Source organism: Diadema setosum, chromosome 20 (genome assembly GCF_964275005.1).
Source record: "Diadema setosum chromosome 20, eeDiaSeto1, whole genome shotgun sequence".
Classification (NCBI taxonomy): Eukaryota; Metazoa; Echinodermata; class Echinoidea; order Diadematoida; family Diadematidae; genus Diadema; species Diadema setosum.
In genome coordinates this window covers 10,056,049-10,081,611 of record NC_092704.1, presented here as the reverse complement: position 1 = coordinate 10,081,611, position 25,563 = coordinate 10,056,049, and the positions used below count along the sequence as shown (strand labels likewise).

The following is a 25,563-nucleotide window of genomic DNA, read 5'->3' as shown; positions in this document are numbered from 1 at the left end:
ACTGTGGAAATTCATCACAATCAGACATTATAAAAAAAGTTTCACATGTACTCACAAACCACATTTATGCAAATAAGATGAAATGAATGAGTGATTATATTTTCTGTGTACCTGCACACATCTGTGCTAAATGTTTTTTTCGAGAAATGTAATCGCACAGGAAATGGATATCTTGAGCATCACACTTATTGTTGCGTTGTGATAACAATGTATTGATGACCTACTGGGATGAGGGGACACAGTTTCCAAATTAGTGAACATTTGCATCATGTGGTTGCAACTGATATCACAAGCAGATTACTACAGCAGCAGAAACAACAACAGCAACATGTGAAAATTTCAAATTCCATAACTTTCTTCATCAATGTCGCCTTTCAATGAAGCTGTCCACTATTTTATTTGGCTGGTTTTTATTTTACTGTATTCCATAAAATCGAACTGAAAAACAGAGTAGAAATTTTGCACTTCAGAGGATGAGAGAGAACTTCTGATTGGTGATCCATTTTTAAATTTATTTATTTATTTATTATTTGGTGAGACATACAATTGTAGTTCCCTCATGCAGTCCTGGTGGGCAATGAGGTTAACCCTTAGTATGCTAGTGACTTTGGACACTGTGTTACGAAGCAATTGGGTTTTCTGTGCCAATTGGCACTTGAAGCACGCAAGGGATTTTCCTCATAAAAGGATTGTAGACTGCTTCAGAGAATCCAGTGAATGAATAGAAAAATACACCTGTGGCAGCTGTTGCTATGTGAAGCCTTGAAGCCATTGAAGATGTTTTATTTTTAAGATAAATTGAGCATGATGTACTGCATACGTACATGATGTTGAGATTCTGAAATGTAATTGACATCTTGATGAATTCGTTGATCAGTTTCGAAGGAGGAATTATGGCATATATTCATATTCGAATCTGACACTTGTTGTTTGTTTATCTGTTTTTCTGGACTCCATCTGAAGTGTTTTGTTTCTTGGATACAGATCTGTTCGGCTTGGTTGCTCTTTTTTAATGTTAATGTCTCTTTCAGCCATAGCTGGGTGGTTTCAGTATGCCTATTACAATGGTGAATATATGCATTTGTGCACTGACATAGCAATGCACCTGACTCATTACATAACCGGTTGAATCATCTTTTCTGTGTAGTTTGGGAGCCCCCCAGTTATGGCCAACGCAAGTTACAATAGAGATCCTTAACCTTGAGGATAAGTTCTATGGGGTGCTAAGCGTCGCACGGTCAATTTCATTACGAAATTGACCGTGCAACACTTGGTACTCCATAGAACTTATCCTCAAGGTTAGCTACATTGTATTGTCGAGGTTAGGGATCACCGTCTGAATGTAACTAGAGATTTAAAGCTAGAAAGATCTAGAAATGTAACATTTCTCTTTCAAAGCTGCATCAACATTTGTCTTTCAAGAGAAATCAACATTTCTCTTTCAAAGCTGCATCGAATTTGCATCCGCCTAGTCTAGTCAACGCTCTTCTATAAATGTAACTTGATTATATCACTGTGCAAGATGTGTTCTTTGTTACTTTCTACAACCCAACAAGACTGAGAATGATGCAAGTAGAATTCTAGAGTTTTTGACAATTCCCTGTCACAATCCAAAAGTCCCAAATACTCTTCTGCATAAAAGGAAGTAATATGTATCGTATTACATGATTCACTAGAATATGAATGACATATACAATTTATCAGATGAGGATATATGCAATTTATACCCAGAGAAAATGGCTAACAACTTTGAAATCTTGAGCATGTGGCTGTGCTCTCAAGTTCCTATGTTCAGACTTACATTGGAGGCATTTACACTGCCATTGATAAACCATGATACAGTTTTTTTTTTTTTTTTTTTTTTTTTTTGTTGCATCTGTCCTGCTCTGCCAAATCTACCAATATGTGACTATGGTCAGAAAAATACTTCAAACAAGAAAGGATCATGCAGTGTGTAATGTTCATTTTCTTTTTGTAACTTTATTTTGCTGATGTTGGCATGGAAAAAGAAAAGAAGACACTTTACAAATAGCAATGCTGAACTGAATTGAATGTTGTTTTGGGAACTAAATTCCTCGAAAAGGAATGTTACAACGAATTGAAAGGAACGTAATTCTCAACTATGAATTTTCCATATGCAGTAGAGAGCCCCTGTGTGCATTACACATGGCACCTCATTTAACCTTACTGCTTTTTGTCAGAGACCAGCCTTCACTGACTACTTGTCGCTGGTGTAACTGTATGGTTGCCTGCAGGAAACTTCAGTTGACAGATATGATATGTGTTGTACAAGCCCTGCGTATCAAGAATGTATGTACGTGATAATCTGTAATCTTTGTAATGGTGGGGGGGGGGGGGATGGGGAGGATAGCTGCTTCTGAAATGCTGTGCTTATTCAGGTTCCTTGCCACAAATAATCTCTTGGTAAAGATCACTTTGTTTTTTTGAGCAGTGTCATCTTGACAAAGCTTTTCTAAATTTAAATTCATTGTTTCTATTTCTGACACATTTTTTTTTTCTTTTATATGATGCCTCATCAGCTGTTACAACTGCACATCAGTAAACCTTGCATAAGTTGACACAATAAAAGCATCCAGATTTTTTTTTTCTCTCTTTGTAGCTTATTGATTTCAGCATAAGTCAACATTAGCATAATTTGAGAGATTGTCTCTGGTCCTGTGCATGTCAACTGATGGGAGGTTTACTGTTTTGTGTTTTTGGTGTTTTGTTTTTTTTTTGGTAAAATGTTTCCTTCCTTGGTGATCTTTTATTTCATGTAACAAAATTGAGGAGTAATCAGTATTTACAGATAGGAGAATATATCTATCAATGTCCAAATAGAATGTATTTCATAGATGTTTATGATTGGCAAGATATGAAAGAAGTTGACATAAAATGTCATACAGTGCACTCCCGTCATAACGAACACGGTTAGAACGAAATTCCGGTTACAACGAAGTAAAAATTTGGACCACGAAATTCTCCCCTCTATGTTTTTTTTTTTAATTACTGTTTATTTGTTCAGTTATAATGAAATTTTGATATAACGAAGAAAACTGCCGGTCCCGAGGACTTCGTTATAATAGGAGTCCACTGTAATACTGTTTGATGTATCTCTTTGTTTTACTTTTCTGAAATCATATATGGAGTGGCTTTCAAACAACATCATGAACAATGAAGAGTATGCACTTTGACTTGGCTTTCATCGTAAATTGTGTGAAATCTCATACTATCCATCATTCCACTATTGTACACAAAAATATGGCAAAGATAAGTATTATGAAATATGAATATTAAAATGACACACAGTATATTAAAAGCCATTAATGAGACTGTGGTTGTGATTTTTTTACTGTTATTCACAGACGTTGAATGACTGGAAAAGTGATGCTGTAGGGAAACCCTGTTAAAAAAACGAGCTCACTTTACGATGATCACTTTCAACGAGGTCAATTCAGTAGTCCCCATTTGCCATAACTGTATTTAAGTGGTCTCTTTTTCAATACAGTTAAAACTAGAGAAGCACTCTGAGAGCGCAGACCTCCGCCAAGCATGCAGCTCATTTTCATCACTGATCTTGTTCTTCCATAGAGATATCAGTGATTTCCACCCATATGTAATTATAGCATGCTGAAAGTGTTTATAGTGTGCAGAAAATCGCCCGATTTGCCAATATAGAAGCCTTTGATACGTCATAAACCCTCAGCAGAAGCTAGAGCACGCACTCTAGTGCGCGCATGCAAACCTCAAATACGCGCAGCCTGAACTCCCAAGTTCATTGACCCTACCTGCCAAAATATCAAAAATCCTTCATAAATTCCCAAAAAATTCTCAGATCACTACCAAAAGTTAATCGTTTGTTACTTGTATCATTCTCAACCTTTCCTGCAAGTTTCATTCCAATCTGTTCACTACTTTTTGAGTTATTTTGCACACGGACAAACTAACTCTAAACTAACAAACACACAAACCAACGGTAACGAAAACATAACCTCCTCCCTCGGCGGAGGTAAGGAGGTACTGGTTTTAACGAGATGAAATCAATGGCCCCATTGACCTTGTTACAACAAGGTCTTCCTGTACAATGATAATGGAGACAAATGACATTTTAAACTAACATTTGGTTTATTGTGCAATCAGAATGCCTAACATCTGCATTTGAATATGTACACTGTAGTTATAATTTGACCGGTCCTAAGAAGTTTGGTATGTTGGGATGCTGTCTTGCTTCGCCATTATTTGTCGCACACCACCTGCTTAATATTGCACACTTAAAAGAAGCATTTGTTGATATTCACACGTACTTGAGGAGTGCAGTTGCAGGCATCCCATTTCTGCCTTACAGCAAAAATTCATTCATGCCATTAAGACTCGACATCCATAAAGAATATCCAACAAGATTTTTATGAAACACAGATGACAATTCGAAGGTTTATGGGATTTTTTTATTGTTTTACAGCAATAATGAACTTGACATGCACAAGACATCTCCAAACACAGCTATGGCTTAAATCGTAACATTAAGTTGAAGACTTCAATATACGTTAGTCTATTCCTATTATCAACTGAGATGGGAGTTCTCTAGAAGTATTATCATATTTCTATTAGCAACCATTTCAAACGCAAAAACTGTTCAATTCTTTTTGTAGGTATAGAAAGAATCACAACCACTGAGGTTTCAGCAATGTAAACATTGCAGGAATTTCTTACTAATGGGAAAGCAGTAAAAAATAAATACCCCACAAAAATTTTCGCAAAACGGCATTTCAAGGTACTTTGCAGTCAGGACAATTGATTTATAAATCCCTTCTTTCCATAGTACACTGTTTCAGAGAAATGCTCCCAAATTGCTACCTTTTCAAGCCTTTTCAAGCCTTTTCAAGATTGGTTCTTAAGTCACTTACCTCTACACTTAAACACATATCACTTTTGTAATATATGTTGTAGCACAATTGGAAGTTTTTGAACAATGTGCTCTCATTCTGTATGGATGCCCTAGTATTTTCCTTGGTTCACCTATATGCAGTTTTTACCACTAATCTACGCAAAATTTTAAGGCATACTATCTTTCAGTGCCAATTTGTGACCTTGCAAAACATGGGCACATGTCAAAACACACAAACATTCTATTTAACCCGTTGAAGACGAGTCCCGAGAATACCAGGGCAGGTGTCTACGGGAAATGCATGTTATATAACAAAATCAGTCGTCCTCAACGGGTTAAACTGCCAGAAGAATCTATTCTCATTCTTTAATATGATATGATTATGTGAAACTGTGAACATACGTGTATATTTGCACCTGTTCTTGTACATAACAAGCTCAGAGTGCTGCACTTAATAACTCACTTGTAGTCTTAAGGTTTCACACTTGGTGAAATTTCCAAACTTCTTTTGACAATTTTGTCATACATGCTCGCCTAATTACCAAATGAAATTGCATTGCACAGGTCGCTGCTTTCAGCTGAGAATGAGTAAAATAAATAATGATACAACAATAAACTGCATGAGATGATGTGCAATGAAAAAAAAAATGAAACAAAAGAATTTGCCAAGAGAATGCAACAGCATGTAGGAAATGTCATGATGGAACAAGCTGGGAGAAACATCCAGGAAAAGTGTGATATTTTATCATTCTTCTTGCCGAGACATGTGAATTACAAAACAGGAAAGTTCATTTTTGTACTTGAAGAGACTGTCGTCATACTTTCCAAGCACTACATTTCTGATCCCTTCTGATTTGCAGTGAATAAAGTGTGAACAGAAACAGAAAGTCGTATGTCGACTCAACCACAGACAGAGTAAGTTTATAACAGCGCCAAGCCTGCACACTGTACGCTTTCCTGCCTAACCCATCGGGGTTAGAGCTCCCACATACACCTAATGCCAATACATGTATTTTATTTCTCTGAGGGGAAGAGCTTCTTTTGTACATGATTGCTTTATCCTATAACACAATATAACTGAGTTTACATTACACACAAGTGTACATCATTCTTGTTCAATAACACTATAAGAGGTTAATATTCATACAATTTTTTATCTATTTACAAATTGCTGATAGTATTCTTTTGCTTGCAAATGCAGTGCCTACAGACAGATTCTTAACCATTTGAACACTCAGCTACACACTGCCCATGTGTAGGTGCATTTCCATTTTTCATTTTAGTTAAAAAAAGAAGAAGCAAATTCTTATTTGCATTTATAGCTTACAGGATGCAAATGCAGAGTGGCTGATTACAGTTTCTGAGCATTATCTTGTAAAGAGGTCTGCTAAACTGCTAGTCTGCCACTGTATTATGTTTACATAAGCAATTATCACGGATACTGTGCTCAATATCGTGCAATACTTATTGTCCAAAGCAGAAACCATATCACTGCTTGCTTTACTGTAGTTCTATCTGTCACAATCTTTAATTTTTCTTTTCATATTGAAATGTGGGGGGAGAGGAAATTTATGTTAAGCTGAGATCAAGGCTGTGTCGCCTGTCTGCTTAGCCTGTTCTGTATTAAAATGCAAACAAAAGAACATTTTCTTGCAACAGTTCAGTCCAAACTCTTGTTAGAGGAATATGTTAACCATGGTTCAAAATCATCAAGCTTCAGTAGTCAACCGGTTGACTCTGAACAGAGCATGATAAAACGAGATGCTGCTACAGGCATTAAATTAAGTGGATGTACTGTACTTCATGTCTTCTGCCAAATCATTGCAGACATTTCTTACATGCAAATAAGGTTGCAAAATAGTTATATGTTTAATAAGGAACACATAGGCCTATTTTCTGTTTAAGAGTCTAGAAGTGGCGTACTAAAATTTTAAACCATGGTTAAGATACATTTGTAAACCTTTCACAAGAAGTTTGGCCCCCGAGCAATTGGGATGTTACACTGGTCTCGTTTAGAATGCAGAATTACTGTTCCACAGTATATCTCAGTCCTGCTTGGAATGCAAAAGCTTTACAAAGTCTGGCCAGGAAATGGACTTTACACAGCTGCCACCACTCCAGTAAGCACAATTGCTTTGTGTTTATACACTACTGACACTCTCAATACAGCAGAAAAAAAAAAAAAAAAAAACATGCTCGCATCTGTTACATTTCTTTCAATGTAATGAAGGCAAGTTCTTAAAGATCTGCAACAGGCACACTTTTTCTTTTTTTAGTCTCTATTTCACTTCAGTTAATGATACTAGTCTCATATGCTTACCTCAAGACCAAAAAGCTTTAGAATGCATGAATCCGAGCTGAATTTTTCAAAATGATGCTTTGAGATGAAGTACACGTACAATGTATAGTACTGGATAGTTCTTCACTCTGGAGGGACTCTCAATCATCAAATGATATGATATAATGACACACAAGTCCACTGCAACTTTCAAGACTTCACTTCTGTCTTGACAAACTTTTCACAATTTTATGCAGTTGAACATGTTAGCTACAGCCACACTGAGTAATGTGCACACTACCAAAGAGTATAATTTCTTCCCCCCCCCCCCCCCCAATCAACTAACAAATAGACATACACTGAAGACTCTGAATAGTTGGTGGAGCCTGAAGAAGTTCCTTGTAGCCAGCATTGATTACCTTGATGATTTCATGTTGGCTGCAACGGTGACTAGGGTAAACTATGACACTATTTCCAAGGCATGGGACTAAGGAATACATGCACAATGCGGTAACCTAATCTGCACCGATGTCTGTGGGTTGGCCAATGCTGCTGTATACCTTTGAAGGCAGTAGGGCATCCCAAATGCTTGGGAGACTTGAAAACACTGCTATCTACTTCTTGACAGCCTTCAGTCGGCTGTCTAGAGATTCACAGTTGGCTTGAATGGCGGCGAGATTGGCGGCAAAGGAGTCTTTCAGCTGAGAAAACAATCACAACAAAGACACTTTAATACATGATATATTCTTTGAAGGTTTTCATGGTGATTACCAGGTAGGATGTTCAGTGGTAGGTGGTTTCATGGTACACCAGTGTGCATTCTCTCTTGGATGTGAGTATGGTCCTGAAAAGGAGCTACAAACACTGTACTCAATTGCGACCTTCCTCCCAAGGACAGCGCGAACATGCTTTATACAAATACAGTCAACCTCGCTTACGTCGATCTCACATAAGTTGAATAATTGCCAAAGTCGAAGGTCTTTTCAAGTCCTCTTCACTTTATACTCTATTGATTTTAACCCCTCATAAGTCGAATTTTCTCTTAGTCGAAGCTATTTCTTCAGTCCAAATAGATTCGAGTTAGGCAAGGTTGACTGTATGTCCAGAATGTGTGAGTCTTTTTCAGGACCACACTTGCATCCAAGAAAAAATACATGGTGTACCGTGAAACCAGTTACCACTTAAATTGCTTGACTACATCTGCTGCTTCAGAGTATGAGAATTAGAATGCAGATGATTGCAAAGGCTCACCATGCAAATGTATCATAATTACTTGTTGATATCACAGCTGCTAGAAAGAAAAGAAATTATGAGTTTTCAGCATACTGCACAGTACAAGAAATCAAATATGACTTAACATTTGAATTTGTGTTAATATTAATACATCTCTCACATATCACATATGCTCTCTTAAATCAAACTGACCGGCCCCAGATATTTAAAATGAAAGATTGGTAATTCGTAAACTGCAAAAAAAATCAGTCAAACAAAGCTGACCTGGCCCAGAAATTCATACACAAACATACATGCCTGATAGTTGCAGGCCATACATCTCAGTCAAATACAAACTGACCTAACCCAGAAATTCAAAATGCAAACATATACGACAAACTATTTGCAGACCACAAAGTTCAGTCATTTTTCTTTTGTTTGTGGCCAGTTCCAGAATAGTACATGATTTTACGACTTGTGCTAACAGAAAGACGGACAGGGACCTCCTTCGTGAGACCGACACGACCCAGATATATTTCAGAGCAAAGGAAGACGCAGGGTTTATCTCCCTCTCTCTAGTCCTGTTTTAACAGACCTTACCCCAAAAACCTTGTGACAACGTCCAGAGAACAAAATTCCCCCCCTCGGGGAATAAAACCCCAGGAGAGAGTGAGGGGTACCATTTTTCAGACACACACTAAAAACCACCAGGTAGGTTTCCACGAAGGGGGTGTGTCCACTGGTTTACCACAACTTCCAAGCAACATTTTGCAGGGACCATTTTTACTAGCTGAACAAAAAACAAAACAAAAACAAAAACAAAAAAAAAAATTATCCGGACACTACCCTAACACTGTCACGCTTTAAGTAATACTCTTAGTTTGAAAGGCTCTGTTAAAACGGGGCTTCTGTCATCACTAACCTCTTTGAGCAAGGTGTCCTGTCCCTGCATGTTGGCTGTAAGCTGCTGCTGTGTCGTATCCAGCTGACTCAGGGCTTGGCTGAATTGTAATGCTGCAAACACGCACCACAAAGACACACAGAGAAACAGGGAAAGGGTTAAGATTCGCATCTTAGTATTAACTTAGGGGATATATGGGTGAGGGAAAATGTCTTGCCAATCTAACGTTACTAGACGGTGGAAAATGGCTCGTGTCTGGTAGGAAGAACTGCGACACAGTAACCTCATGCAAACATGCCCATTTGTACACAACAATGTCTTACTTCCCACCCACAAACACCTACATTAACACATACGCCTCGCAGGAAAGTTTTGTTCTGTGTGCCTCAGACTGTTCCAACATTTACCATTGGGTGGATACTTTTTACTTAATGCCCTATGTAACGTGACATGCAATAATTGTATGCTACTGTTAGAACTTCAGGAGGCATCTACGGATTTGTTTTGTTATTATTATTATTATTTTTTTTTTTGGTCTTATTCACTTTTTGTTTAATTGCATCTACTTAGAAGTAGATTTTACTCCAAAATTGCAGGTTTCTCCTAAGTGATAGTTGTATATAGACATTATTTAATACCCCAGGTTATACAGATATAGATATAATGGATAATAAGATGGAACATCCAAATAACAAAATGTTTCTGTAATCACTACCTGGTAAAGGCAGATAAAAAAAAGACTTAAACTAGAAATGTCGCTACGGCGACTGGTGTATGCCTCCGCCATAATACATGGTTCTCCTAATAGGTCTATAGTACAATGTCTTGACAATGTGTGATGACAGTTTCACACAATTGGCAAAATATTAAAATGACAGGTTTGCCACAAATGTGCTGAATGTTCACTTTCCTAGAACTAGGTTCAATTGGATGAATGATTAAAACGTCAGAGTGCAGGTATTTGGGGGAACTGATGATTTTCACTTGACTTTTGAGCCTTTTACAAGTTTATGCATTGAGTAATTTTCAAGGCATTGAGAAAAAGTATAATTTCAGTATCAAATGGTAAAATAGTATCATCGAAACCTGGCCTTTGACCTTTGACCCCACAGTTCCAAAGAGAATCACTGTTAGGTAGAACATGCATAAATATGTAAGTTTCATGACAATACCTTGAGTTATTTTTGAGATATGGAGGAAAAAGTGCAATTTAGCACTTTCACTTGACCTTTGACCTTTTGACCTTTGACCTTTTGGCAAGAAACTTCCCACAGAATATATATTGGGTTATACATGCATACATCAAGTTTTTAAAAAATCCTTCAGGCATTGCATAAATATAAGGAAAGTAGTTATATTTTGAGGAGTTGACCTTGACCTTTGACCCCCTGACCTTTGACCCATGACCCCCAACTTCCCTAGATAATCACTGCCCATCGGTACAAGCATATATACTAAGTTCCATGAAGATACCTTAAACCATTTGCGAGATATGGAGAAAAACATGAAATTTCAATTTTTTTTTTCACAAAATAACCTGTGACCTTTGACCCTGTGACCCTAAAATCCACACAAAGTATCATCCCCCAAGGATATACCCTCATACCAAGTTTGATGTAAAACCACCACACGGTTCTTGAGATATCGACAAAAACAAAACGGGACGGATGGACGTACGTACGGACGTACGGACGGACGGACGGACGGACGACCCGAAAACATAATTCCTCCGGCCACTTCGTTGGCGGAGGCATAAAAACATAAACTACAAGTCAGCTTACCTTGTTCATGAAGGTCCTTCAATGCTTGTAGTCTCTCTACAACTTTGGGTAAAGTGTCTGCTACACTATCCCACTTCTCCACCATGTCGTACAGGGCCGAAATCTGACAGTGCGAAAATGGACGAAAAAGGATGACACACTTGCGTTAATAGCAGCTGGCTCTTTGCAGAAGAAAACCTGGCACTCTCTACAAAACAAACTCTGAGAGTAGGGAGATTTACACTATTTGTCTGCGGCGAATCGTAAGTGAAAGATCCATGAAAGTCTAGAGCTGCACAGTCAATTATGAATCCCTTTAGAGGATGGCGCTGATTTGCACCAAATTTACAGCTGTCTTGGTTTACTACGATGTTGCTGCTTCATACACCACATTCAGTCTTGTACCAACTGTGTGACTCATCTCATGTTTCCACTAATGTATTCCTATATAATAGATTTTAAACACAAGATATTGCTAAACTATCACATCCCTCGCGGCTGAAGGAGTGAAAGAAAAGTCATCATTTTGACCCGTTTGCTGCCGAGCAAAAGGGATTTTAACACAAATCATGTCGAGGCCACTGTATGACTAACTACACTTGTATGAGCAAGATGCCTCTCCTAAGGCCTTCATAAGGCCTGATGAGTCTTCATTACAATACCTAGACGGAAGATAAAAACTGCATTATATATACTATTTCTATTCTTATTAATTCTGAGTAGAACCAATATGAGTCTAAGACTATTCTCTCACTTTGCTTTCCTTGCCCGCGTCCTCCACTGCCGACTTCTTCTCCGAGACCTGGTCTAGTCGCTGGATCAGGCCCTGGATCCTGGCCTCCATGTGGTCCAGCTGGCCTGGGTCCAGGAGGGACATTCTGGCCTGGAGCTGACTCACACACTCCTGCAGGGAAAATGACGTGGAACAGAAATACAACATTATTTGGAAACAGTTCTCATTCTAAGCCACACGTATTTATGAAGTTGCAGTGACTTTTCTTGACAACACACCGTAACCCTTCTACGAAAAAAGAACTGCCTCCAGCATGAAAAGTGATAAAATTTGGAAGATCTTGTTGAGCAGGGAGCTGATCAGAGCAGAGCAGAGCAGAGCACAGTAGAGAGTGATCTTTACCACTCTTTAGAAGCAACGTTAAGCAAATACTCTACATTGTGTATCAAAATATCAAGTTCTTTTTGTATATCCACTAATGCTGAAATGATTCCTATCAAACAAAACATACAGTGGTTGTACCATTCACTACCATGATCTATTTGGTCAAATAGTTGTATAGCTGTTCTGTTTCATTGATTCACATTTTCTTGAGCACAAATGTCTAGGTTAGAATTGAAATTCACGGCTGCTTTATCTAATCAGTCAATGAAAGATAACAAGACAAATGCAGGAAGAATAGACATACATACAGACTGTCAGAAGACAAAATGGATGGACAATATCATGACAGATCACAGAAGTGAATGCATTTGACTTTTCACTCACCAGTAGACTTCTGGAACTAGTGTCCGCAGTAAGAGATGCCTGAACAGAATACAAAAATGGGAACAATTAATCATTTATGTCCACTATCTGTGCTTTTACTCTGAAAGTCATTCACATTAATAATCTTTTACTTCAATTCGCCAAAGATATAAGTTACTTTAATGCCACAAAATGCATGTGATCCCCACTCATTTATTTAGCAAACTGCAAACTTTGGCACACAACCAAATCTGTACAAACAAGTCAGATTGGCAAACAATGCAACTCTGAAGCTATACATATTATATGGCTCAATGACTGATACATGTACTACATTGTACTTTCAGCCACAAGAAACTTTCACGTGAAAGAGGTTTACTCACCAGCTTTTGAGGGTCTTGGCCAAGCACTGCTTCTATCCTGTTTAGCCTCTGCTCCAACTCTGCAGCCTGGCAAAGGATAAGAGCATGGCAGGATTCTTGAACAATTACAAATTTGGTGAAAATCAGCAATCAGTATCTGTCTTATCAAAACCAAGATAAAAACATCCTAGATATAAAATGTAAAGTTGATGCCTCAGTAAAATGTAGGGGCAATAATCCAATTTGATATCTGCATACCGTAAAACCAGAAATTTTTGCGTGCATAAAATGTTCGTGAATTTTGCAAGAAGCCAATATTGACAAACTTAAAATGTGTGTGAAAGTTCTTGTCTACACTACGCATCGGATGCCAGTGGTGATTTGCACAAATTCAAGCCGTGAAAAAGGCAGTTGGCTCCAATTCACGAAAATTTCAATAAGTCTCTGGTGGGAAATTACTGGTTAAGAAATCTGTGTTCATACATCTTGCATTCAGCAAGTGCAACCCTTGGAGTCTATACATTTTTGGACATAATGGAATGAAATTGTCCCCTATATGGTTATCATTTCTGCCTTATTTCCTTTTGACATGTTCAGAACAAGTGAGAAGAAAAAATTGTACATGCATGTCATTGCCATTAACACAAACACCATCGCCTGCCTGCCTTGTTTAACACTTGTGGTCATGACCCTATTTTATAATTTAAAGAAAAAAAAGTTATTGTTATAGCAACTCTAGCTGCAATGGCAAGTGTCATGGCAATGACAAGAATCCTGGTTTGTAATTGGCTGTTGCTACAAGAAGTTACCATTCTAGCAAGAATTGCTATCATATCATCTTTCATGAAATGGGACCTTGGTCTTCACACTGAGCTGAATTTCAAACAAGAAAAATGTGACTGTCATTTTGCGGTTCAAGGGAAGAAGGTACACGTGTCGCATCAATCAATCCCAGGGTACCTTTGACACTTGAGTGAATTTGTTCTGCTCCGGTCTGTAGTACAGTTCATAGGTCACATGGCCGTCCTTGGCGTCTTTGGCTTGCTCCTTCTTGGAAGGTGTGTCCTTTTGGGAAGCCTGCTTCTTGTATGCATCTAAGTGACTGAAGAGTTTCCTGTGCCAAAATGATGATAACAGTTAAAGGGACATTCAGACAATCGTAATAAATAATTCCACATCATGCAGCACATAAACCATTAGTGCCATGTACAGATTTGCAAAATTTACTGTGATCTTTGAGCAGATGTAGATAAACCAATACTCTGAAAACCTCATCCCACTCACTATCAATTCTGAATCTCTGCACCCAGCATCACCAATTTATAATTGTTTAACTGCAAAAGTCTGAAGATGATCCAGATCACAGTCTCATATAGATGGCTGTAGTACAATGTTTCAGAAAATCTAGGATAGCATAACTTGGCACTATCAGTAGTTGCTAATTATGGTATGAGTTTGAACAGAGAAGGTTTGAAATGTTTCGAGTGTAACATGACAGTAATGATAGTAAGCATATAGGGAACTGAATGGAAATATCTCCTTATATAGTAAACAACACATGACTAGAGCTTACTTGGGGAGGGAGCCTTGTGGATCAGCAGCTTCGATGACAGCCTCCGTGCCCAGGATTTTCTCGAGGTGGAGCCCATAGAGCTGCTGCTGAAGTACACCAACGTCCTGCAATAAAGAGACTGGGGAGACTCCTGTGCTGGCATCCTCCTTGGCTGTTTTCTGTAATAGTTTTTTTTATACACATGCAGTAATGAAAGCCACATAATGATGCAGTCTTGGAAGCTACTTCTTAGGTGTGAGGCCATTTAATACAAGGTCAAATTGACACAATGCATTCAAACTTATTTTATCACTACAGATATAAGAGAAAAAGTATTCCAAAGACAAATGCACAGCTCACTGGAACGATGTAATAGTGCTGCAACATTTTTAACAATTTGATGTGTAGATCACCCACTCTTAGTTTGATTGTAGCCTTTAAATGAAAGCCACCGACATCTTTTGCCAATCTGCTATGAGTGACTTAACAAAAACCATGGTCCCTGTGATATACAGATAAATGTATCACTGTCATCACTGGCATCAGATGCATCTGCTGTTGATTTAAAATGATTCATGTGCTTCTAAGGAGCAATTCCGACCAATCAGACAAATTCAAATTACTATGTACTGATAGCTCGGGTTTTAGGATGATACCATAATATGTACTTCATGTGACGACCACCACACTACAAAATCTACCACCATGGTGTAACCGTTTGGTGATAAATTGCATTGATCTTCCTTGCACCAAATACAATGTATGAGATGCCCCAAGCATCAAAACATAAAGAAATCAACTGAAACAATGAAATCCCTCATAAACAATCTCAAAAGACTACTGTAAAACTGGAAATTTTTGCATGCATTTTAATTTCATAAATTTCGCGAGAGCCAAGATTCATGAAATTGTATAATGCACGCGAAAGTTCTTGTTGACACTTTATGCATTGAATGCCAGTGGCAATTCACGAAGAGATCTTGCTTTACAGGGAGTTGTTTGAAAGTTTGCATGGTGATGTCAATGAGGAAGAGAGGTTTGTAATAACACTATGTGTTACAACTGTCCCTGTCTCCTGTCCTCCCGTCTCCCTCAGTGCCAACTTTTCAACTTCCCGCTCATCCCTGTCCTCCTACTGTCATTATTTGCCTTCCTTACACTCTCCCTATGTCGCTTCCCTTCTTCACTCTCCTCTTTCTAGGCTCTTCTTTCATCAATAGTCTTCTCAAGGAGTGCATACACATGGTGTTGCCACAAAACTCTTTTCCCCTCAATCTCATAAAGAGTTAAAGGGGATGGCTAGTAACTGATCAGTGGGAATCAGTGGGAATGCTGGGGATGATTGTTCCAATCCTTGTGGGATGCATTTAAGAGTACATTATATATCTATTGTTGTGTGAAAATTATTTGCTTCACAATGGTCTCATGTTCAAGTAATGTGCAGTTTAATGTTTCCAGGTTAGCATGCCTGTACAGTGACAGGGGGATCGTTAATGGCCCGTTAATAAACAATAGACATATAATTTACTCTTAAATGAATCCCACAAGGATTGGAACAATCATCCCCAGCATTCCCACTGATCCCCACTGATCAGTTACTAGCCATCCCCTTTAAACATGAACTTCAGCTATAGTTATTTCTCTCACAAGTGTCAGGTCACTGATGAAAGAAAAAAAAAGCAAGTGTGCAGGCTTGCAAGAAGGTTAATGCCCTTGGCACTTGTACTTGATTTTCTTTATGGGATACTGTAAAACCAGAAACAATCGCAGCAAGAATCTTTCGTGAATCACCACTGCCATTCAATGTATTGTGTACACAAGAAACTTCACACGTACGTAGTTTACTTTTGTGAATCTTGGCTCCCCGCATAATTTTGTGAAAGTTTCATGGATGTGAAAATTTCTGGTTTTACTGTATATCTGGCCTTCCATAGTTCACTGACCTGGAGTTTCTCCACCTCCTCTCCCAGTTCCCTGATCTCATGCTGGAGGCGCTGGAACCGCTGCACTGGTGTCTCCTTATCACGGGAGTCATCCTCCAGCTTGGGGAGAGGGTAGGAGGGGAAAGATGATGAAAGGGGGAAACTCAAGATGAATTCAACCTGAACCACGACTAGCTGATGGTAAACTTAGCTCTTTCAGCACATATTTTAGATTCAGCACATATTATAGATAAAGTTTCTGCACTTACCATATGAATTATTATCATGATTATTACATTTATCATTATCATTATTATTACTGTCTAGCTTAAAATGCACTACTAAGTTTGTAAATTGAACAAGAGGGAGTGCTTCATCCTCCAAATGGTCCTAAATCATGTGAAATGTGATAAGTGAATTGACCTTCATGACCTGCCATCAGGGCCTACAAAAATCAGCTCCACAAATGATGAAAAAGGGAGAGGGAAAGAAGGGGGACTCTTCCTCCCCCCCTCCCCAAACAAAAAAAAAAATACACACACACACAAATCATAAAAATCATGAAAAATAAGGAAAATATAGATGACTATGGACTCACCATTTCATACTCCCTCTTTGGTGCTACATATCCTGTTCTTCTGGCTTGACTGATCCTGTCAGAAAAATCTTGACAAGAAGGACAGGACAACACAATGAGGTGCTCGACGATTCTTTCATTCATTTACTGTACAAGCCATACATTTTGCAAATTTCGAAAGCAGCTGAATTCTCAGTCAAGATCCGCTTGGATGCAATGGGAAATACAATCATTCCATTCCAGAATAAAACATAGTGATTCATAACCTTGTAAACGATACACAGTGCATTTTTGTAATGTTTAGATCTCTTTATCAACTTGCCCAGAAAAGGGTCTTGCCCGTCACACATGGCATGCATTGTTTATTTACTTACAAATTTCAACACTGAAGTCCCTACATTCTCTTTGTGACATTTATAACACACACAGGAATACGCAAACATGCACATATTACCTTACTGCTGTATAGGAACTGATTATATTCTCTTACCAACTTTCCCAGAAATGACCGTCTTGTCCTTGAATTTATTGAAGGCATCTGCAGTGTTGATTGCTAGCTGCTCCACTACCTCACTGTTCAGCTCTTCCTAATATATCAAATGAAAACAATGTTGGTATAATGAAGTAAAACAGTCATAACATACAATCACTTTTGATGTACAGACAAACTGATAGGACATGTCTATTTATATATATATGAATAGGCATTCTATTTGTGAGAGCCATATGTGACACTTTAATAGATTAGAAGAATTTATGCCACAAATGCAGTACAACAAACTTGTAGAGAAAACTGCAAGCTCAACTAAGATGTTAATTTTATGACACGACCATGACTTCTTTTTTTCCTAGCAAATTGCAAGTACTCGTACTTAAAAACATACAAGTTTGTGCATTGTTGTGTGTTCGAACAAAATTTATACAAAGTTGGCATGCTGCTGAGTTGGGCATGCCATTGTGCATACACAGAGTTTAAAAAATATAATAAAGCTCAAGTGAGGTTTACAAATCTCTGCCAACTTACCACAACATGCTGCTGATCTTCTTCTGGTAGGTCACTCGTCTCATAAAGGTCTGGCTGGTTATCCTGTAAGATTGAAAGAATTTACATAGATGAACAATATCCACTTTGCAACTGATTGACAAATTGCCCTACATCGACGTAAATAAGCACTGAATTGATCAGTGTCTTAGTTGTAGCCATGATAAAAAATCATGGGCGTACATACTCGAGCAGGATTCGAACCTACGACCTCCTGATCACCGGACAGGCGTCATCTCCACTAGACCACCGAGCTTTCGCCCGACAGCAAGTGTTGGTTCTAATCCTTATAGCATGCAGCGGGTACTGCTTTGTTATTCAAATTCATGAAATTCTTCCGTCGAGATGTTTTCATTGCAACTGATTGACAAATTGCCCTACATCGACGTAAATAAGCACTGAATTGATCAGTGTCTTAGTTGTAGCCATGATAAAAAATCATGGGCGTACATACTCGAGCAGGATTCGAACCTACGACCTCCTGATCACCGGACAGGCGTCATCTCCACTAGACCACCGAGCTTTCGCCCGACAGCAAGTGTTGGTTCTAATCCTTATAGCATGCAGCGGGTACTGCTTTGTTATTCAAATTCATGAAATTCTTCCGTCGAGATGTTTTCATTGCAACTGATTGACAAATTGCCCTACATCGACGTAAATAAGCACTGAATTGATCAGTGTCTTAGTTGTAGCCATGATAAAAATCATGGGCGTACATACTCGAGCAGGATTCGAATCCTGCTCGAGTATGTACGCCCATGATTTTTTATCATGGCTACAACTAAGACACTGATCAATTCAGTGCTTATTTACGTCGATGTAGGGCAATTTGTCAATCAGTTGCAATGAAAACATCTCGACGGAAGAATTTCATGAATTTGAATAACAAAGCAGTACCCGCTGCATGCTATAAGGATTAGAACCAACACTTGCTGTCGGGCGAAAGCTCGGTGGTCTAGTGGAGATGACGCCTGTCCGGTGATCAGGAGGTCGTAGGTTCGAATCCTGCTCGAGTATGTACGCCCATGATTTTTTATCATGGCTACAACTAAGACACTGATCAATTCAGTGCTTATTTACGTCGATGTAGGGCAATTTGTCAATCAGTTGCAATGAAAACATCTCGACGGAAGAATTTCATGAATTTGAATAACAAAGCAGTACCCGCTGCATGCTATAAGGATTAGAACCAACACTTGCTGTCGGGCGAAAGCTCGGTGGTCTAGTGGAGATGACGCCTGTCCGGTGATCAGGAGGTCGTAGGTTCGAATCCTGCTCGAGTATGTACGCCCATGATTTTTTATCATGGCTACAACTAAGACACTGATCAATTCAGTGCTTATTTACGTCGATGTAGGGCAATTTGTCAATCAGTTGCAATGAAAACATCTCGACGGAAGAATTTCATGAATTTGAATAACAAAGCAGTACCCGCTGCATGCTATAAGGATTAGAACCAACACTTGCTGTCGGGCGAAAGCTCGGTGGTCTAGTGGAGATGACGCCTGTCCGGTGATCAGGAGGTCGTAGGTTCGAATCCTGCTCGAGTATGTACGCCCATGATTTTTTATCATGGCTACAACTAAGATACTGATCAATTCAGTGCTTATTTACGTCGATGTAGGGCAATTTGTCAATCAGTTGCAATGAAAACATCTCGACGGAAGAATTTCATGAATTTGAATAACAAAGCAGTACCCGCTGCATGCTATAAGGATTAGAACCAACACTTGCTGTCGGGCGAAAGCTCGGTGGTCTAGTGGAGATGACGCCTGTCCGGTGATCAGGAGGTCGTAGGTTCGAATCCTGCTCGAGTATGTACGCCCATGATTTTTTATCATGGCTACAACTAAGACACTGATCAATTCAGTGCTTATTTACGTCGATGTAGGGCAATTTGTCAATCAGTTGCAATGAAAACATCTCGACGGAAGAATTTCATGAATTTGAATATCCACTTTATTTTATAAACTTTTGGCAAAGTTGGGAAGAACCCTGACCGGGGGCCTGTTTCATAAAACTTGTCATCAGTGACAAGTTGTCATAGATGTGATAAGCTACTGAAATCCTTGCATCTGATTGGCTGGGAGCAAATTTGTCATAGAAATGTGGCAGTTGTCACTGATGACAAGTTTTATGAAACGGGCCCCAGGAGGACCAAAAATTTGCGAACATACAAAAACATGTAAACCTAGATCTGTTCAGTTGTATTTTTCAGAACCTGAACAGCAAATTTTGAAATAGCCCAACATGAATTAGGTCTATCCATGACATGCAGGTGCAAAAAAAAAAAAAAAAAAAAAAAAAAATCAGTTTTTGAATCTTGCTTGTAATCATCAGCATTTTTCTGTTGGGATTAACTCACTGGAATGTATGAAAAAAAAACAACAACAACACTCACTAGCATTTTCTTTTGTTCTTTAATAGGGCTAACTAAGAAAGAAAGAAAAAAAAAACATTACAAAAATGTAAATGTTATTTAATGCAAGATATACAATGATCTACTGAAAGCAGTGATGTGAAAAAACACTCTACCAGTCTAGATAGTCTTAAAACTCTTGCAATGCATCTTCATATTATTTAAATCTACAAATTTGTGGAAAAAAAATGTGAAGGTTGCTAGAATCTCATGGTCTATGTGCAAACATTCAGTGTTCAATTCAGAATAGAAAACAACTGTCCACTGTTCAGTTGTTGTAGATAAAAAGGCAGCTATACAGCACTGATAAAAAACAAACAAACTAAATGTTGATCACTGCATAATTCGGAACATATGCACAGCATCTATAAAATCTGCCATTGCATGGTTCAAACATCACTTGTTGACAACATGACTGCACTTTAACGAGACAAAGACCTCCTTGTGCATGTATTTTTTGAGATTGTAATCAGTATCTATGTAGTAACATCCTGATGTACAAGGACACAGCAACACACAGCAGGGTCATTGACTGACAGCAGCAGGTCTGGCATTGGAGTTGTGTCTTTGGGAAGGGTACCAGACCAATATGTACTGTCATAGTGTGAAGGTGTAACTGTTGTAACTTTGTTGAAATATCAGTAAATGGTACAACTGTAGTGCAAATCAACACATAATTGTTACTCCAAGTGATTCAGAAATTATAGATATGATTATTGCAGCACAAATAGACCATGATCATTTAATTTTATGAAGGCGAGCCAAAGTGTCACGGTCCCCATTGCGCAAAAATATCAATATGTACATGTGTAAGTGCCCTTTAATTCTTTTATTTTTATGTGTGCGTGTTGCACTATCAAAAAAAAAATATAGTTACTGAAATTAACTTATTTTTCTTTCTTTTCCTTTGGAAACATACAACTTACTTCTTACTTTGACTAGCCTAGGTTCTAACATGTAATAATACAGAGAATTGTTTGGGCCGAAATTGCCAAAAAATGTGACATTAAAAATGTAGAAAGGCTAAGATATTCACATTTCACCTCAGATCTAGAAAAAGACATCAATTTATCACAAGATTTAATTGCAAAAATTGTTCGAAACATTCATGTTAAAGCCTTTTAATTTAGGTTCTACCGTACAATACAAAATTTGAGCCTCATTTGCGGATTTTCTTTGTTGTCTGCTTGGTATGGTAGGAATGTGTATGGTGAATCTTGGGCATGACTTGTGATTCTGGTACATGGACAAGATGTGAAAGACATTGATTATTCCATTAAGAAAATTGCGATTTTACACCGCACTAAAAAGATAACATTAACAGTAACACGTAACGTTAGAGGGGTTACTGTACACGGCGAATATTTCGCAAGGATTTTATTTTCACAAATTTTGCGAGTCAGCAGGTGAAATTTCACGAGTGAGGTGAAATTCATGAAATCAAAGACATGCAAAAATATGGATTCTGATCCTGATAGGAATGTGACATCGCACACGTACTTATCTAGGTTACATTTCTCTGTGAATTCAGTTCAATACCGTACTCCAATCTCGTGGTCACACTAACCACTCGCAAAATTGTCGGGAAGTCCCAATTCGCGAAAATCTAGACTCGCTAAATACAATTATATGGCGTATATAGGCACTATACTATAGTAAATTGAACTTTGCCTTGAGTTCGACATTGAAGTCAATTTTCCGAAGGCAAAGCCTTACCAAAAATAGGAATGAATAAATTTAACAGTTAATTTAGAACAAAGTCTAACGTTAGATCTAGACCGATCATTTTGCAAAATTCATAATTTTCAGGACTTTGTGAATACTATAATAACTAGACTAAGTCTAAGCTCTAGATAGACTAGCCCCGGAGACCCGCCGCCTGCGGCGGGGTCCTGGCGGCTACCCCGCAGTTTCGTTCAAGTGAGAATCACGAACAACTCCCTATTGCCACATATACGGCAACTTCACAAATAAACCATGCCTAAATGTCCATCATAAACACAGTGACAATATAAAATGAAATATACACTACCCCATTGCCTTGGTCCTTCTCACCAATTTATCTGGAAACTGCATAATTTTCCACATTTTTTAGGAGTAGGCGGTCTGCCCTAGTGGAGAGCTTTGCTGCTATTTTGAACGTGTATCCATCAGTACGCATCTACGCATGCGTAAATAATGACGTCAACGTTACGGACGCAAAAAGGATATGAATAATGTATCATCGCACGGTGAATATGCATCATGCAGCGAGTACTACAGCTGTCAATGCACTGCACTGAATGCATTGTGTGCGCATGTGCAAGTGATTGTGAGTTTTAGTGAGCATCGGTGAGCTGAAGATATTTGCCTTTATAAGACAGCATTTTCTGCATCATAAGCAATGAAATGCATCAAACAGTCGCCGATGTGAATCATTTAGGTTTAGTCCACCCATTTAAGTATTCCCAGTAGTTTTTGTTGAAAAATTAAGGAAATACAGCGCCGGAACGGCACCCGTTTGGTATGGTTGGGTGTTCATAATATCGGACACCTAACGTTTTTCTATCAATAGAAACGTGAAAAATCTCACAATTTGCCTGAAATTTTACTCACGTGTGGAGAAAATACTCCGGGTTCACAAGCGCGCACTGAAAATGCGATCTGAGGTACGCGCTCTAGATGGCGGCTTCGAACGCGTGGGGTGTCATTTTTTCCGCACTCAGTTGCAGGGCCCATATCGACCGACCACCCCGCCCTCTATTGACAGTACGTATAAAGCGTACTTAAACGCGTTTTTTCGACAAGCTGCTGTTTTTTTCTAGTCGTAATTTTTTTCCCCAATAATATTTGAATATATTTTGAATCCTTCGATAGTACTTTTGAAGGACTGTTTGATGAATTTGACTTGATTTTCATTAGGAAACTTTTCATCGTAATTGAAATAAATTAGATGAGTCGGTTTGTTTTTTTCACATTCATTTCTCGTTTCTGCATCAACTCGTACGGTCGTAGCGGGCGACAAAATGTTTATGTCATGACTATGTGTAACGTGTGTGCACGATCGTACAAGCGGCGGTGACAATTTTGCGGTCAAAATCGTCAAATTTATTACGGAAGGATACTCTACATAACAACGAGTCAGCAAAGGTAGGCCTAGTTATATGTAGTTACACGATAAACCTTATTCGATTTTGCTAAATTTCGGTAATTTAGAGGGAATACTTAGTTGTTTTCGCCTCATTTTACTCGGTAGCGTAGCCCAGTGAAGAATCGAACACCGTTGCGCGTAGTCCCATGCGTACATTTTCTTTCTGTACGCGCAATGCCATTATAATGCGCGGTCGGTCGTTATGGACCCGGTCGGTGGGTTGGACCCCTACCATACAACATTAAGATATCGAGGCCAAAACGGCGCAGCCCCAACACTGTACGTTGTACGTTGGGGCTGCTGGTCGCAGATATAGATAGACTAAATTCTAAAACTAGTGTTATTTCTTGCCAAAATTTCACCCTCTGTGTAAGGAATTCAGATCCACACACACACCCACACAAACACAAAAGCGTCCGGTAATACGATCCACACTCCTACCGTCTATGAATGTAGAGTGTCTATACAGCCGCTAAGTTTACGTGCAATTCAAAGCGATCTGCTGAGAGATACATTGACCGAAATTAACTTCCCGAACCGCCCTCATTCCCCCACACACTTCCTATCGCGGGTCCGAAAATCTGGACACTAAAACGTCTTAGATTGCATGTAATTAACATGTAAATAGCTTGAAATGATTGAATAAAACAAAGCCCGTTTAGTCGTGTCAAAAACCTGGGGTGAAGATATTGAGTGCGAAAGACAACCAAATCTATGGGGAACCAAATCTATACTTACAATGCCAGGGAGATCAGCGTACTTTGGATCAGCCATTTTGCCTCCTACTTAGACTGGGGTACGTCACGTACACGTCATTGATTGTTGTCTGGCTCCCACATGCATGATGCGGTGAAGAGTAGATATGAAATCGATCTTACTTTTTCTTTTTCTTTTCTTTTTCTCTGCAAGCCTCTGGGATCCATTTCGACGCAAATCACTGATCAGTTATCATCTTCGAAAATCACTTGCTCTTTCCTCAGAGTTGGCAATAGGATGCTACTTTCTTCTTGTGAGAGTACTAAAAATGCATATGTGAATGTGATCAACGAATGTGCCCATGGCAGCCACGCCCACTTTAACATCGACTTTCGCTTGGAATTTGCTTTATTGCACATCGGGCAAAACTTAAAGGGACTGTACAGTACTGGTTGAGGTACGGATTCATGTTTTGAACATTCGTAAGTGAGATAATGAAAAGCCTCCTATGAAATATGAAAGAGCATGTAATTTTAAGAAGGATTCAACGTTTATTTGATGAAAATTGGTTTTCAAATGGCTGTGATATTCAAAAAAGTGCTAATAATAAAAGGCGACATGCCCCAACTTTATTAGTATCTCTTTGTTTCACCTTGTTTTTGGATATCTCAGCCATTTCAAAACCCATTTTCATCGAATAAACTTTTGATACCCCTTAGAACTGCATGCTCTTTGACATCACATAGAGTGGTTTTTGAATATCTCACAAAATGTTAAAAGCTAAATCTTCACCTCGACCAGAACTGTACACACCCTTTAAGAACCACTGAAAGTGTGTAAAAATTGACAGATATCTCAATAATAAGCTTTCATTGAACTTCAGTTAACTCCGATGTCCTTCATGATTTCTTTTCAAAGTGATTTTTCAGTGAATTTCGTGGTCTCCATCAATGGTTCAATATAGTCTTTCACAGTCTCCGACGATCAAAAACCATTACATAATTATCATATGTTTATACATATACATATATAAATAAATAAATAAATATATATATATATATATATATATATATATATATATATATATATATATATATATATATATATATATATATATATATATATATATATATATATATATATATACACACACACACACACACACACACACTATATGTACAATAGGTATTATGATTGAGTGTTATTTATTGTAAAATTTTGTTGACAGAAGATATATAAGCACCACATGCTTATAAGCATGTGGTGCTGTGATGCAGGACATCATGTCAAATTATACACGCCCCAGGTAATTCACAGAATGTTATTGTTGTCTATATATCTGATTCA

At 38.4% G+C, this 25,563-nt stretch overlaps 1 protein-coding gene across 1 annotated transcript; it reads right to left on the bottom strand.

Annotated features, from left to right (window-relative positions):
* Positions 1-7,492: 7,492 nt before the first annotated feature.
* On the bottom strand, positions 7,493-24,397 carry LOC140243339 (dynactin subunit 2-like). The gene is made up of 13 exons (XM_072323016.1): positions 24,259-24,397; positions 17,954-18,016; positions 17,420-17,516; positions 16,951-17,018; positions 16,374-16,472; positions 14,452-14,609; positions 13,839-13,992; positions 12,900-12,965; positions 12,538-12,576; positions 11,791-11,940; positions 11,058-11,160; positions 9,298-9,389; positions 7,493-7,864 (listed from the first exon to the last, which is right to left on the bottom strand). The coding sequence occupies exons 1-13, from the start codon at positions 24,292-24,294 to the stop codon at positions 7,778-7,780; spliced, it is 1,212 nt and encodes a 403-aa protein (XP_072179117.1). The 5' UTR covers positions 24,295-24,397; the 3' UTR covers positions 7,493-7,777.
* Positions 24,398-25,563: the final 1,166 nt, after the last annotated feature.

Coding starts and splice junctions, on each gene's coding strand:
- LOC140243339 (XM_072323016.1), bottom strand. CDS start 24,294: ATGGCTGATCCAAAGTACGCTGATCTCCCTGGCATT. Junction 18,017..24,258: donor ACGCTGATCTCCCTGGCATT/GTAAGTATAGAT, acceptor TCAATCTTACAG/GATAACCAGCCAGACCTTTA. Junction 9,390..11,057: donor GAAGGACCTTCATGAACAAG/GTAAGCTGACTT, acceptor GCGTGTTTGCAG/CATTACAATTCAGCCAAGCC.